At 43.9% G+C, this 14,961-nt stretch overlaps 1 protein-coding gene across 1 annotated transcript in view; it reads right to left on the reverse strand.

Annotated features, from left to right (window-relative positions):
• LOC109928798 (CUB and sushi domain-containing protein 1-like) overlaps nucleotides 1–14,320 on the reverse strand; it is a 2,165,117-nt gene extending 2,150,797 nt beyond the window's left edge. Inside the window, exon 1 of the mRNA XM_048597409.1 lies at nucleotides 13,931–14,320. Coding sequence (XP_048453366.1) covers nucleotides 13,931–14,111 — 181 coding nt within the window. The 5' untranslated portion in view covers nucleotides 14,112–14,320. The remainder of the gene's footprint in view (nucleotides 1–13,930) is intronic.
• Between the last annotated feature and the right edge of the window lie 641 nt (nucleotides 14,321–14,961).

Here is a 14,961-nt window from a genome sequence, read left to right on the forward strand (position 1 = left end):
CCTTGTTATCTCAGATTCTCCAGCATCTGCAGTTCCTACTATCTCTGTGCTAGTATTTACCCTGCATTAGAGTATCCTGACATTCTTCCTCAGCCAACCTCTGTCCCCTTCTATCTCAGATGTTTACCTAAGTTTCTCTAAAATACAGCTATACTATTTGTCTCAACTACTCCCTGTGGTAATAATTTCCACATTCTCTGGGTAAAGATTTTTCTTCAGAATTCCCTGTTGGGTCCCTCCACACAAGTAGAAATGTGTTTGCTGTGTCTGTTCTATCAAAATGTTTCATAATTTTCAACACCTCCATTTGGTCACCACCAACACCCCCAGCATCCTTCTCAAGAGAAAACAAAGCCAGCCTGTTCAACCTTTATTAATGCGAGTAATCTTGCAGTTCTGATCTCATATCTATCCAAAGGCATTGTAGGAGTAGTGTACATGACAGAGATTGCCACTCCTCAAGAAGCTGCTTATCACCACCTTCACATGAGCAAGTAGTGATGAGTGATAAATACTGGACTTGCCAGCAATGCCAACATGTCACGAATGAAAAAAAAAATTGCACTATCCTATGTCTCAATATCCTTTTGGTAATATATTGAGCTGAAATACAGTACTCTTAAGTCTAGTCAATCGAAGGTTTGACATAAATTTAATATAACATCTCCACAGTCCAATTCCATCATTTGAGAAGTAAATCACAATGTGTGGTTTAATTTTTTTTTATGATTTGATTAATCTGCATCACAACTTTCAGTGTTTTGTGTTTCTTATACTCACAGGTTCCCCTGCTTCACCAACCCATGTAGATTCTTAACTTGCAGGATGGCCTGGTCACATGGGTCACAAGAAGTTTCCATCCCTGAAGGTGGGGAAAAATGCCATTTCCCTGGATCAGCCATTGATTTACAGTTCAGCCTAGGCCAGGCAGTTTGTTCTTCATGACCATGTCCCAGATTTCCAGAGACTGGTCAGGCTCCCATTTGCTGTATGCAGCTGATTTCTCTCAAACTGAGGATCAGGCTGTTTGTGGTCATTTGACTTTTTCAGACGCTTGGCTATATATTCATGAATGATTGCTGTTCTCTCAGTGCCACCTCTGCCATGAGCATTGATTATTCTGTTTTAGAAGACAGAAGTTAGACTATTTCCACCAGTTCATTGAAATCCGTGACTTCCTTTATGTCAACAATGATAAACAACTCTCTTCTGCCAATGTTAGCGATCCCACTGGATTGTTTCAACTGTTTGCCGAATTCCAATGAAGTGTTCCACTTGTTGCCCCTTGACTGGTGTACTACTGTGTAGACTTCTTTATGTGTGTGATGACCAGTCCTTCTACTGTTCAGAAACTTCGTCTTACTTACACACATTTTCTGAAAGTGACCCACAGTTTTGCAAATATAGCATTCCTTAATGATGTCATGGCCATTTTTTGCATCTGTGAGCCCTTGTGGTCACTGTGACACCTTTTTTTTAACCACGTATTTGTTTTATTATCTTTGTTGGCTTGTCTGATGCCTTCTGTATCTAAGTGTAGCCCTTTGCCTCTCAGTATTTGTCTAGGAGACTTTGCAGTTTCTGTTTCTGTTATGTGGAACATGCTGGAATCCATTATTAACTCAAGTGGCTGTAGAATTATTAAATAGTGACATGACATTTCAAACATAACAATATAGTCAAGCAGAAACAACACTACTTTAAGAAAGGGAAATTGTGTTTGATGAATTCATTAGGTGTAACAAGTTGAACACAGACTGCTGTGGTATAGAGGATGCATGAATCATGCACGCATGAAACGCAAAAGGAGTTTTAAAGTTAGGAAGTCCTGCTATCATTTTTACAGGCCAATAGCAAAACCACTTAGAGTGGTGCATACAGTTATGGTCTCCTGATGTAAGAAGGGACATACTAGTATTGAAGGCAGTCCAGAGAAGGTTTACTGTGTATATTCCTAGGATGAAGGGATTGTCATTTCAGAAAAGGTTGAGAAAGTTGGACCTGTTTGAATTTAGAAGAAAGAAAGGTGATCTTATTGAAGCTAACAGGATTCTGTGGGGCCTTGGCAAAGTATCTGCTGAGAGGATGTAAAATGACCTTTTGCCGTCAAGAAGTTAGCTGTAGAAGTTTACTTTAGATAATTGAACACTGGAACTCCAGAAAATGACACTATCACATGATGAATGCAGTCATAGAAGCCTCTTAAATTAAGGAGGACTTCTGCAAGAGTTTATGATCTCCAATCTGCTTATGTCTCAATCATACTGACATTAACATCAATGTCACAGAAAGGGCTGAAGCACAATTAAGTGATTTTCCTTTGGTTTCTGGTATTTGCAAAAAAAGACTAATGTGACTGCACACACATTGCCTTTTCTCCAACATTAGTTAACAGAAGAAATTGTCACCTTTATACTTTGTGATGTGTTCTTCCACTGCCACTGATAACAGCATTAAATGAAAAAGGAAAATAACTGTGAAGGAATTATTGTTTGCCAAACTAGACAACAAATGACAAAAGCACATAAACAACAAGTTTAAACATTCAATTTAAGAAACTTGCTATTTTACATTACAACAATGATTACACTTCAAAAGTACTTCATTGACTGTAAAGCACTTTGAGACATCTGGTGATCATGACACACAATATATAAATGCAAGTCTTCCTCCAAATTTGCAGAGGATGCAGTTGCCTTTGCATACAATGTTATAGCAACAATATTTAAAATGGACTGCCCTTTCACTTCACAAATGTTCAATGCTACTGATTGAAAGTGGTGTCTATCATCATAAGGGTGAATCTTAAACTCTGAAAACTTTGTTCATACATGCCACTTTAATACTTTAAGGACATTGTAACAGTCTACATACAAAGCTTACCCTGAAAGGACTGAACAAGTACTCAGCTTTGGTTCTCTGACTTAAGAGAAGTTCACTATAAACGCTGCAAGAAAATAGCCCACATAACTTCAACAAAATTTTTTAAAAACCATCAAAAGGTTTATCTTGCTGGTAAATTTGTAAATGACTACACACATACACCTTCTTGTAATTAGTGAGTCCCAGGTCTAATTATTTCTGAGAAATTCATGCACAGAATAATGAGAATATGTGAATAGGACTTCTGCTGATCAGCCTGATTTTCTACCACTGACGAGCAATGTCTCCATCATTCCCACAACTAGATCTGCCCGGGGTTCACTCTGCAGCTTTTCTTCGTAATTATTTTAGAAGGAGCAAACCTGTGCAATCACCATTTAAATGCAAACACTCCTGAAAGGTAAAATTGTAAATCCTGCACAATGTCTTTACCACATACATTTTATATCTTAGAGAAGCAGTCAACTGGAGCAACATTACAGCTTATCTTATTAAAGTGGGATTCAAGTCATTATACACAGCCTTAACTTGCTTTGAACCTTGCCATGGCGTGGATACATTTATTACTTTACACATCTTAATGGATATCCTTGTTTTAGTGACAATAATTGACACATTACATGTATCATCTTTGTAAAAGATGGCCAGAAGAAACCATATTACTGAAATGTCTTATATCAAGCAGGAAGCATTGATTGATCATCCCTATTTTGCAACACAACGGTGTAATTTATCCAGGTAACTGTCTGAGTATAATTTAAATTTAATGTGTTCTATACCTTGAAGGTACACTCACTTAACTGAAGCAGAGCACTGTAAAAATGCCAGGAAGGACAAAGTAATCCTTAGTAATTATCTACAAATTGTTAAGAATGGAGGAAGCAACATATCCATATACAATCTCCAACTCTCATCAACTATTATCTTCATCCAGCAGCTATGTTCTATGGAGGTTACTTGTCAAAAATACTTCATTTTATCAAAGTGGCTCATGCAGACAAGCTCTGTTCTTTACAGTAATAGATATTTTGAATCAACCTGTTTAGAGATGTTATTATATCTCTGGAGCAGGTGGAACTTGAACCCAGGCCTCCTGGCCCAGAGGTAGTAATCCTATCACTGTGCCACAAGAGTCCCCCAACCCCTTGTAGCAGCACTAGGCTTACAGACTCGAGAGTTCCACATTCAATTCCTGATTAATGATGTTACCTGACCTCTGCTCAGCAATTATCCCTGGGCTAAGATTCAGCTAAGGTGCCTGCTCAACATTGCCACCCAGTGGCTGATACTGAGAAACGTTTGTGTGGAGCTATTGTTTTTAGTGACCCCATTTGGAGGTAAACAGAGCGATTATGACATGAAAATAGGGTAAGTTACTTGCAATCCAATTTACACCAGTGATCCAGCTGTCACTATCTTGGATCGGGTCCTGGGATGCACAGCCAAAGTGCTTGCATACTTTCAGGTAGGAGACCACATGTTATATATGAAACAACATTCTTTGATGAAAATGATCCACTCATTTGTACCTGCATTGAGCTGCTCAGCAGTGAGCCTTGTGGGTCCACAAAGAAATTCCAGCCTGCTGCTAACTGCATCTCACATTCCCCCACTTGAATTTGTTGTCAGCCAGTTTCACAGAAGAGTCAGGCAATTTCTTGGCCAAGACCACCTGGTGGCAGGTTGACACATGCAACTCATCAGCTACACATCAGGTTTGGGCTCCAAATATGATCATACAAACCAGGAGCAGAAATAAGTCATTCGGACATTCAAAGTGCTCCGCCGTTCAACAAGATCATGGCCGATTGGTTTGTGTTTCAAATCCCATATTCCTACCTAGTCCTGATTCCTTTGATCCCCTTGTGTATTTTCCCACACCTTAAAAATAGTCAATGACCCCACCTCTACCACCTTCTGAGGCACAGACTTCCAAAGTATTATAGCCCTCTAAGAAACAAATTCTCCTCGTCTCTGTCATAGAAAGATGACCATAAGGCATAGAGCAGAAGTAGGCCATTCAGCCTATAAAGTCTCCTCTGCCAGTAAATCAGACCATGGCTAATCTGATAATCCTCAACTCCACTTTCCTATCTCCACTTGAAAACCATGCTGATTAATCTGACCATCTCATCCTTGAATATACGTAACATCCTAGCTTCTACAGCCTTCTGCAGTAAAGAGCTCCCCCAGAGATCCACGACTCTGATGAAAAGAATTCCTCCTCATCTCTAATTTAAATGGGTGACTCCTAATTTTGAGAATGTCAAGACTACTCAGGATCATATAATGTTCAATCAATTCATGTTTCTTCAGAAGTAACAGCAAACAAGAGACAGTTGTGCACATTTGATTGAAATGGTCCCCTGTAGCTCTCAGATAAGAAGTGCAAGTTTGGATTGATTGTGATGTTTTTGTAGCAAAACAGCATTAGGACAGGAACAAGAAGATTGGGTAAGCCTATGAAGACACTGTCCAACAGAAAATGAGCTGAAAATACTTTAAAATAATATGGCAATATTATTTATCAACGGGGTTACATAGAATCCCTACAGTGTGGAAGCAGGCCATTTGGCCCATCGAGTCCACACCAACCCTCCTAAGATCATCCCACCCAGATCTATCCCCAACCCTATCCCTGTAACCCTGCATTTCCCATGGCTAACCCGCCTAGCCTGCACATCCCTGGACACTTTGGGCCAATCCACCTAACCTACACATCTTTGGACAGTGGGAGGAAACCCACGCAGACACGGGGAGAATGTGCAAACTCCACACAGACAGTCGCTCAAGGGTGGAATTGAACCCAAATCCCAATGCTAACCACTGAGCTACTGTCCCTCACAAAACTGATTATAAGAAACCTCTGAAGAGATTATTTCCTGTATTATTTTCAATGAATATATTTACTTTAATCAAATTGTGATAAATTGGTCTCTTCTTGTGATGATACTGTGATTCTATGTCAGGAATTTTCCGTAGATGTTTGATGCAGTGAAGAAAACACAGGCTCTCTCATACAGAGGATTATATGTCTCACACTGGAGCATTGAACCATTATGACATGAAAGCTCATGTCTTGTCATTCTGTGTTTCCAACTTTACATAAGTGTGCAAAAATATTCTTCTCTCAGGCAGTCCCTCAGGATCAAGGATGACTTAATAATATGCAACGACGATATGCTTTGGGCAGTGGAGAGAAGTCAGAATATGATATGTAAGGTTAATTGCAATAATAAGGTTAAAATGACTTTTTGCTACCTGTCCTCATCACATTGACTGAGTCAGAAGGTTGTGAGCTCAGATGCCACTTAAAAACGAAATTTCAACAGACACTGTACTATAATATTGAGGGATATTGTCAGAGGTGCTGCCTTTCTGTTGAGATGTTAAGTCTCTCCTCTCAGATGGAAGTAAAATATTGTATAGCAAAATTCTGAAGAAGTCTAAGGAGTTCCCTGGTGTCCTGGTCAATATTAATCTCTTATTCACTGGCTCAAAGTAGACCATCTTATTGTTATAACATTGCTGTTTCTGGGACTTGCACTTGCAAATTAGCTGCCAAGTTTTCTACATTTCAACTGTAATAACACTTCAAAAAGTGTTTCATTGCCTGTAAACTATTTGCATCTCCCGGAAGTTGCGAGAAGCACGATAAGATTGCAAGTCTTTATTTTTCTTTCAGATGGCAGATTAACGTATGTAGTTCCAACACTGTGGAAGGGGCATATTCGCCACAAAATTAGTCTGCTGGCTCATCTTTGAAACTGGGATAATCCAACAATAAAATCAGTTCAATTATCTTCAAGGTGTACACATGCAAACCAGCCAAGGTTAGCTCATGTATTGTATACGTCAAGTCTTATGCTAGCTATTCTCTCCCTGATTGAGGTTATCCCTTTAAAAAAAAAACAAACCTTGTAGCTCTCATCAGTAATGCTATGAGGTTGGATTATCTCTGATGTAGTCAGAGGGAGAAATTGATTCTTGCTGATACAAATCAGAGTTATACTGCCGCCTGCAGACCGGAAGAGAAGTGGGAAATCACTCACCGAAGGAGTTTCTCTCCTTCCACTTCAATGCACTGTAGGATAAGATGTGAGGGTATTTCTACTGCCTATAAAGAAGTGCAAAGTTACTGAACTAAGGAGGTACACTCTTTCTACTTCATGTACTGCAGAGCAAGATACCAGAGTTACACTATTTCCTGGCAAACCCTGCTACCGCAGAAGATTAGCAGTATACCTGGAGTCTAACAGAACATTGCCATGGTAACATGATCTCGTTCCAAGCTTTAGAAACTTTTCTCAAACTGTAAATAGAAACCTGATAAAAATACAACATCTACTTTCGGGAGAATCTAACATTTTAAATTCGACAAGTGCTTCAAAAATGCATAACTAGCTGTTCCATCCCTATAGAGATTTGATGTCAGGTTAACTATGGGGGGGTGGACAGAAAATATGGAACACTAACTGAAAGGGAACCTTTAAAAAGTGAACCAGATCGAATTCTCGTTTTATTTTTCAGACCTCATTTTATGGAAATCACGTTTGTGTTTTGAAAGCTTGTAAAAATACTTCAATATCATGTAGTTTAATAATACATTAGGTGAAAACCATATGGCAATAACATTTCAGTGTCAGTATTTTACCAAGAAGAAATCCACAAAACAGTGGCTCAGATCCCAGATCAATTAAATCCAAATCTGCTTGTTCTTTTGCAGTATTTTTGAGCAAATCATAAAAAAGTGAAAATTTGTGTGTTTCTGAAACTGTGCTAATTCTATGAATGAATAGACAGATCTTGTTCCATTGTGCGTAATAATATTTCAAGGCACTCTCTCTGCAAGCAATGGCTTAGAACTGTTAGCAAATTGACACTAATATTTTATAAAGAAGGCAGGAGCTTGGCAAAACCAAGTGTCTGGCACAGCAGGCTCACAGATTTCCCACTGGAGATGCAACACCCGCCATAATGGTAATTATAGAATAGGGAGAAAAAAAACGGCGCATGCCGTAAATGGGTGTTAAGCCCTTACCATATGCAACAAAGGAACGTAGTGTTTATGGACTTGGGCTGCCCTGCGCACAATCACTACCAGGCCATTTGCACTCTCTATGAGCCCATTCTGATTCACCATAAAACATACACCAAAGCACAGCTGGTGGGATACAGAACGCAGAAAACTTCAGCGTTCCCCACCACCACTCCCCCCCAACCTTCACATCAAAATGTGGAAATTTATCTCCAAATAGTAATCTTTCCCAGTCAGTCACAGTGAAGTATGTAATGAAACAGCAGGAGTGCAATCGGTGCTTACCAACCGGCCTGAGACACTCGACAATTTGCATTTATGTGGCGCCCCTCAAGTGGCAAATCGTCGCGCAGTCTCAGCGGCCCACGTAGGGCTTTTGTTTTATTCGGTATTTTTCATTTGCTTCCACCTCCCTATGGATGACCACTCCAAATACTCCTCCCTCGTTGGGAAAGGAGTTTGTTGAGATTTAACTTATTGGGGTATGATGAACCTGACTCACAAAAAGCCTGACAGGATGAGAAAATAGGTCAGTCCCAATCGATTGCTATAAGCCCTAGCTCCTGAAGCTTCATGAGCATTTCTGATTTGGACTCGTTTGCTCACTCCAGTGTCTCTGTTTGTGATGCGCCATTGCAAGGTCCTGTGCGATCTCCTGACTCTTTTCGCTCTGAACTGCTGCTTGAGGGAAACAGGATCAAAAATAACTTGGCGTATGTGCTGTAATTTAACTGGATTAAAGTTACGGCCACTGTTTAAACACACCGTGTCAGATCGAAATTCACCAACTATTCGGTCAAATGTAATTAATTCGATCACTGTATTTTATATTCACTTTCACTGGGAATTATTAAATTATTCCTCGGGTAATTCACACTGAACAGCCATTTACACACACACACAGGTAATTCGCCCAACATCATTTGATTCATTTCATGGGATTAGCTCCCGACCCAGTCACCGATCCCCAGAATATTAATATACAGGCGGTTCCCGAGACAGGGGACTGAGGAAGCGAAAGGTGCGGGCGATGCAGATTTGCAGCGGAAACAAGGCTAAAGACTCTCGGCTGCGGAGTTGATGAGGTTTCCTGCCTGAAATCGACAACTTCCAGCAAGAGGAAACTGAGAGGTCCCCTCCTATCGACAAACGCGCACGCAGTAAGAGGTGTTGTGGCGCAGGGCTGGTGTCCCTATTTCTGAGCCAGAAGACCTGGTTTCGAATCCCTCACCTTCCACCCCACCCCAATCCCGGAGATGCATCCCAGCACATCCGGTTAAAATACCCAGATACACACCACCCTGTAATTAACGGAAGGTGTGGAGGGGGAGGGATAATTGACACACGGTACAAGACAATGAAGAGGGTGGGCGGCCTCCCACTTACTCACTGATGGATGCCTGACTAGGATTCAGGAGGCTGTGTTAAGTTCTGAGTGAGGGAGACTGTGTGAGAATGGGATGCAGGGGTATGGGAAGGGTTCTAATCGGGGGTGTGGGTGCGGGTTGGTGGTTTGAGGAAAGAGACTAGTGCGTTCTGTGTGGTAGAAAGTATGGTCGGACTGAGAATTAATATATAGATCCCCCTTCGGCCCAACAAACCCACACCGACCCTCAGAGAATCCCACCCAGACCTATATCCCCCTTTATAACCCACCTAATCTACACATCCCTGAACACTACGGGCAATTTAGCATCGCCAATCCACCTATCTTTGGACTGTGGGAGGAAACCGGAGCACCCGGTGGAAACCCACGCAGACACGGGGAGAATGTGCAAACTCCACACAGTTGCCCGAGGGTGGAATCAAACCTGGGTCCGTGGCGTGTTAACCACTGAGTCACCGTGCCGCCCCTAATGCAGTGGGTACCGATCGTGTGGGATTTGAGCGTGTGTGAGAATAGGATTGGTGGGGTCTGTGAGTTAGAATGGGCTGTGGTAGTCGACTTGAGTTATCAATGGGATTTGGAGGGGTTAGGAGTCTGAGTTTAGGTTGGAGTTCCATTCCTTATAGGGTCTGAGTTTGAGATGTTTTATATGTTAAGAACATTTGGTAATTTTGTGTCATGGGATCTTCTCCCTTGGCTACTTGCCTTGCTGTCCTTTTCCAAGCTGCTTAACTCCAGACCAGAGCCCTTTCCCATATTCACTTACCTTCCCCACACTCCCCTCCCCGACCCCAATCCTGACGTGGTCCTCCCGATGTAATTGAGGATCCAGCAGAGATCAGTTGCCTGCAGTTCCTCTCAGCCACGGACGCTGGGGCATTGGTCCAAAACCCTCTCGCCCACTGCCCACCCTTCACTCTGCTGGTGGAAGTGGCCGGGACCCTCACTCACCCATCATCAGTGTGAGATATCAGCACCGTCCAGGGCATGACTAGTGACCCACACTATCATGGAAATAAGTGAGAGAATGAGCATAAGAATGAGTGAGAGACTCCATGGTTCGTTGTCTATGTATCTGGTTGAATGTGTTGACACCGCATGTGCAGGTGACTGAATGTGTATGTACATCCATGTTGAAATGTGGGTGTGTAAAAGTGTGTCAGTGCTGAAGCAAACATTGTTCCCCATGAAACCAATAGCCCAGTACCAAGGCTCCTTTTTTTCTAGGGGCAAATCTCCAACTCTGTGCTGTGGTGGAGACTGATCTGACACTCTGCTTCTCTCTGCCATAACCTGTGCTACGTGGGAAAAGAAAAGACTAATATCTCTCTTTGAAAAATAAGGTTGCTTTGCTGGAGTTGGACCTGATGTCAGGTTGTTCTTGTGAACGGTGATGTTCTCCCTGAGCTTTCTCCAAAGCTTACACTCCTGCTCCCATTACTGTGGGAAGGATGTGACTGTATTAGAGAGGATTCACTGGGACATTGTCTAGGCTGGTGTGTTTCGGCTAAGTAGAGAGACTGAACAGGTTGAGGTGTTTTCCTAAGAGCAGAGAAGGCTGAAGTGGAGTTTAATTCAGGTGTACAATATCGAGGTGCTTTGATTGGGTAGACAGGAAGAAACTTGCCCCTCATTAGAGGGATTAGTAATCAGGGGGTATAGATTTAAGGTCAAAGGCAAGAAGTTTGGGTGATTTAAGGAGGATTTAGTTTTTCACTCAAAGGTTGGTAGGTATCTGGAACTCACTGCTCAAAAGGTGGTAGAGGCTGGGACCATCTGATGATGTTTTGAAGCACAATTACAAGACTACAGGTCAAGTGCTGGAAAATGTGACTAGATTGGTGCTTGGTGACTGGTGCGAACACGATGGATCGAAGGGATTCTTTTCATGTTGTTTAACTGTATGACTCTATAATACCAAAGGTTAACTTTTGTTAGCAACAGTTGACATATTCTGGGAGGAAATAGCCAGGAAATCTGAGCGTTCTAAGAATAGCAGAAACACGCACTTTCAATACGGAATGATGCACACACACACACACACACAATGATGCGTACACACAGACACGTATACATCGGTGTGCACACACATGCACACACACAATGATGTACACACAGGGGCACACATATACACACAATAACCCACACACAAACACAATGATGGACACAGATACACCATTATAGACACGCGCGCAATGATGTACATATAATAATGCTCACATAGGAACACACATAATGATGTACAAACGGAAACACAATGATGCACACGCACATACAATGATGCACACGTACATACAATGATGCACACGCACATACAATGATGCACACGCACATACAATGTTGCACACACACACGGAATGATGGCCACATGCCAAACTGACATAGATTAGCTGCACGTCATTCACACAGACTTGTGTATGTGAAAGTGGGCACAGAACTCTGTGCAGGAACATCTCCCGCCTGGGAAATACGAAGCAACAAGTGTTTAGCCGACACTGGAGCAGTTTATCCCAATATCTGATTCAAGCCGGTTCTGGTCTGGTCCTCGTTAAAATTCTCCTCTCCCCAGCCAGTTAAGAAAGGTCAGGTCTCCCTGAGCTGGCACATCTGATCTAGTAATACACCAGAACATTGAGGCAGATGATTGTCAGTAACTATGGCACTTATTGCGGTGTGCACCCTGTACAATGCTGCCACTGCAGCCCGCGGTTTGCCTGCCGCAAGTCACAGTGAGGCTGACTCTCGCCTTTCCTCCTGGATATCTTAGTTGGAGAGACAGAGAGACAATCTGCCTTTTTCCATTCCAAATAGCCATTCCGGGAGCTGCTCAGCATTTTGAAGAGCAGGGTAATCTCAGATGTAGCCCTGTTATGGTGGTTTGGTTGGGGGTAAATAATCAGAAGTAACGAAACTTAACACAACGCAATAGGCACATGCCAACCGAAATCCCCTCCCCTCTCTCCCAATGGCAAAATGGAATTAAACGCATTACGTCTCGGGACTCCCTGACAAGCATCAAAACAAGCTCGCTACTCAGGAGCCCCCTCCTCACAGGGACAACATACAGTAGCTGGACATCGACACTTGTATAACTTTCTAAGCACAGGCTCTGCAGGTTAAAAAAAACAGTAACTTTCCATCAAATTCATCGGCCATTTCAATGTAAATTCATTATTGATCACCGCGCACTCGGCTCGCTGTCAGCTGAGGAACTGATGGGAACACTTCAGTCAAGCTGATAGCGGGCAACCAGGGCCTTCCCTCATACACCCTGAGGGAGGGAGGGAGTGAGGGAGTGAGTGATTGAGTGAGGGAGGGAGGGAGTGAGGGAGGGAGTGAGTGAGGGAGTGATTGAGGGAGGGAGGGAGTGAGGAAAGGAGGGAAGGAGAGAGAAACCGGACAAACACAGCAAACAAATCAATCAGTTCTCAGCAGACAAGTGGAAAGTTGCAGTATCCATGGTCCCTACAGAAATTGAGCGACCGCTGAATGATGCCCAACATTCCGCTTCATCAACAGCCTCTTTATTCATCTCGGAGATTTAATATTCGCAATGTCTCACCATGCTAACTTCACTCCCAAGATTTAGCTTCTATAACTCCGTTTCCCACGCTCGTACCACCTATCCCCCTCAAATTCTTTCCTACTTCAACCACTTTCCCATACCAACCCCTCTCCCTAACTCAAAACCTTTGCCCCCCACCTCCCACCCACTCCCCCCTTCCCAACCCGTCTCCCACCTCCAGCCCCTGTCCGATCCCAAATCCTCTCGCCCACCCTTTTTCCGAGCCCACCCTCTCTCCTACCTTCAAACCCTACCCCCTCATAGCCCCAAATAGCTTCCACCGTCTAACCCACCTCCACCCCCCACCAATTCTCGCCTATCTCCATCCCTTCTCCCACCACATGCCCTCACTTACCCCCACTCCCCACTCCTCCCCCAAATCTTCTCCGACTCCAACCTTACCTCCAGGTCCCAACTCACTCTCCCACTACCACATCCTCCTTACCCCCTATCCTCAACCCCACTCCACTCTCAGTTATGGCCCTAATCTATACCCCCCCCCTCCCCCCCCTCGGACCCTACTCCCAATCCTTTCCTCCCCCCCCTCACTCCCCCCTCCCCCACTTTCCCTAAAATATTCTTATCCACCCCACCACTTTTAGATCCCCATTCCCTCTCCTACCCCTTCTCCCACAATCCCTACAGTGGCACCCCTCTCCCCGTCTCTGAGACTAAGCCCAGAGCCTGCCCCAACCTCTGTTTTAACCGCTACCCTCATTTTCCTAGACCCGGCTGTCTCTCCTATTCCCTCCCTCAGGCTCTCAGTCCCCGCTGCAACCCTCTGCCCACCCCCGGCTGGGAAGCTGGCGATCAGACCGAGCTCAGGGGCTCCTGGGTTTGAGGAGTTCCGAGGCAGCAGCCCTTTTAAAGGGAGATGTCAAGTGCATATGGGGCGGGGGTAGAAGCGGAACACCAGCTCCCGGGCTGTGAGGGGGCAGAGTGGCGGCTGTAGATCAAACACAAACACACACAGAGAGAGAGAGCGAGCCCCGCACAAACTCTCCCCTGTCCTCCCTGCTCCTCAGGCTGAGATGAGTAAAGATCACCTCTAACTTACCGCCAGCTGCAACCAGCAGTCCGACATAGCATAACAGCACTAGCAACCTCAGTGATGTCCCTGCTGTCATCTCCCAGAGTCCACACGCTAAAGCCTTCAGAGCTTTAATCTGCACACATACAGCTCCTCCTTCGCATCGCGGTGCTAGTCGAACCATTCCGGGACTGCCAGAGCTTCTCATGGTTCATGGGGAACAGAGGGAGATGGGAGAGGGGAGACAGACTAGAAATTTATATCTGTCTATCTTGCAGAGAGATAGAGGCCAGAGAAGATTTCAAATCCGTGTCGATGTGATCCTGAAATTCTAAGCAGACCTCGAGAGGGACATATATCTGTGCGTGTGTGTGTCTGTGTGTGAGTGAGAGACTCTGTGTGTGTATGTGTGAGAGAGAGAGAGGCAGAGAGCAGAACAGAACGGAGCCTGGCTCTCCAGAACCAAACACTTGGACTCGACCAATCGCACACGCACAGGGGAAGCAGCTATCTCCAGCAAACTCAGCCCATCTCAGCCCCACAGGCAGTGTGTGTGTGTGTGTGTGTGTGAGAGAGAGAGAGAGAGATCCAGCAAGCTCTCCACATTAAGCCCTACCCCGTCCCCCCAACACAAACACCCACGCCGCCCCCCGGCTCTGGAGACCGGCAGCTTTCTCTGGGGAAGCCCCCCTCTCGCCTGGGGACAGACACATTCCCACACAAATCTCTCATAACCTCTTGATGAAGTGTGTGCAACCTCGTTACTTTATCACCTTTAACCACATTTTCAAAGTTTTCTGTATTTTACATGAGCCAATAGATGGGAATCAAAACTTTCAGTGGGAATTTCTACTGTGCACTGATGCCTTATAGATCCCACTTGTGACGTCGGATTAAACACTTCAGTTCTGAATTGCTGTTCGCAATCCCACTTTATGTAACAATTCTGACATTTTAAGTGCGCTCGTCAATTTCGCATCAACATTAGGGTATTTCTGACACCCTGTGCTAAAAGACTCCGGATTGTTGCAACTCCAGAAATAATTGCACGCGGGCGT

The sequence above is a fragment of the Rhincodon typus genome, chromosome 5 (assembly GCF_021869965.1).
Source record: "Rhincodon typus isolate 14 chromosome 5, sRhiTyp1.1, whole genome shotgun sequence".
Lineage (NCBI taxonomy): Eukaryota > Metazoa > Chordata > Chondrichthyes > Orectolobiformes > Rhincodontidae > Rhincodon > Rhincodon typus.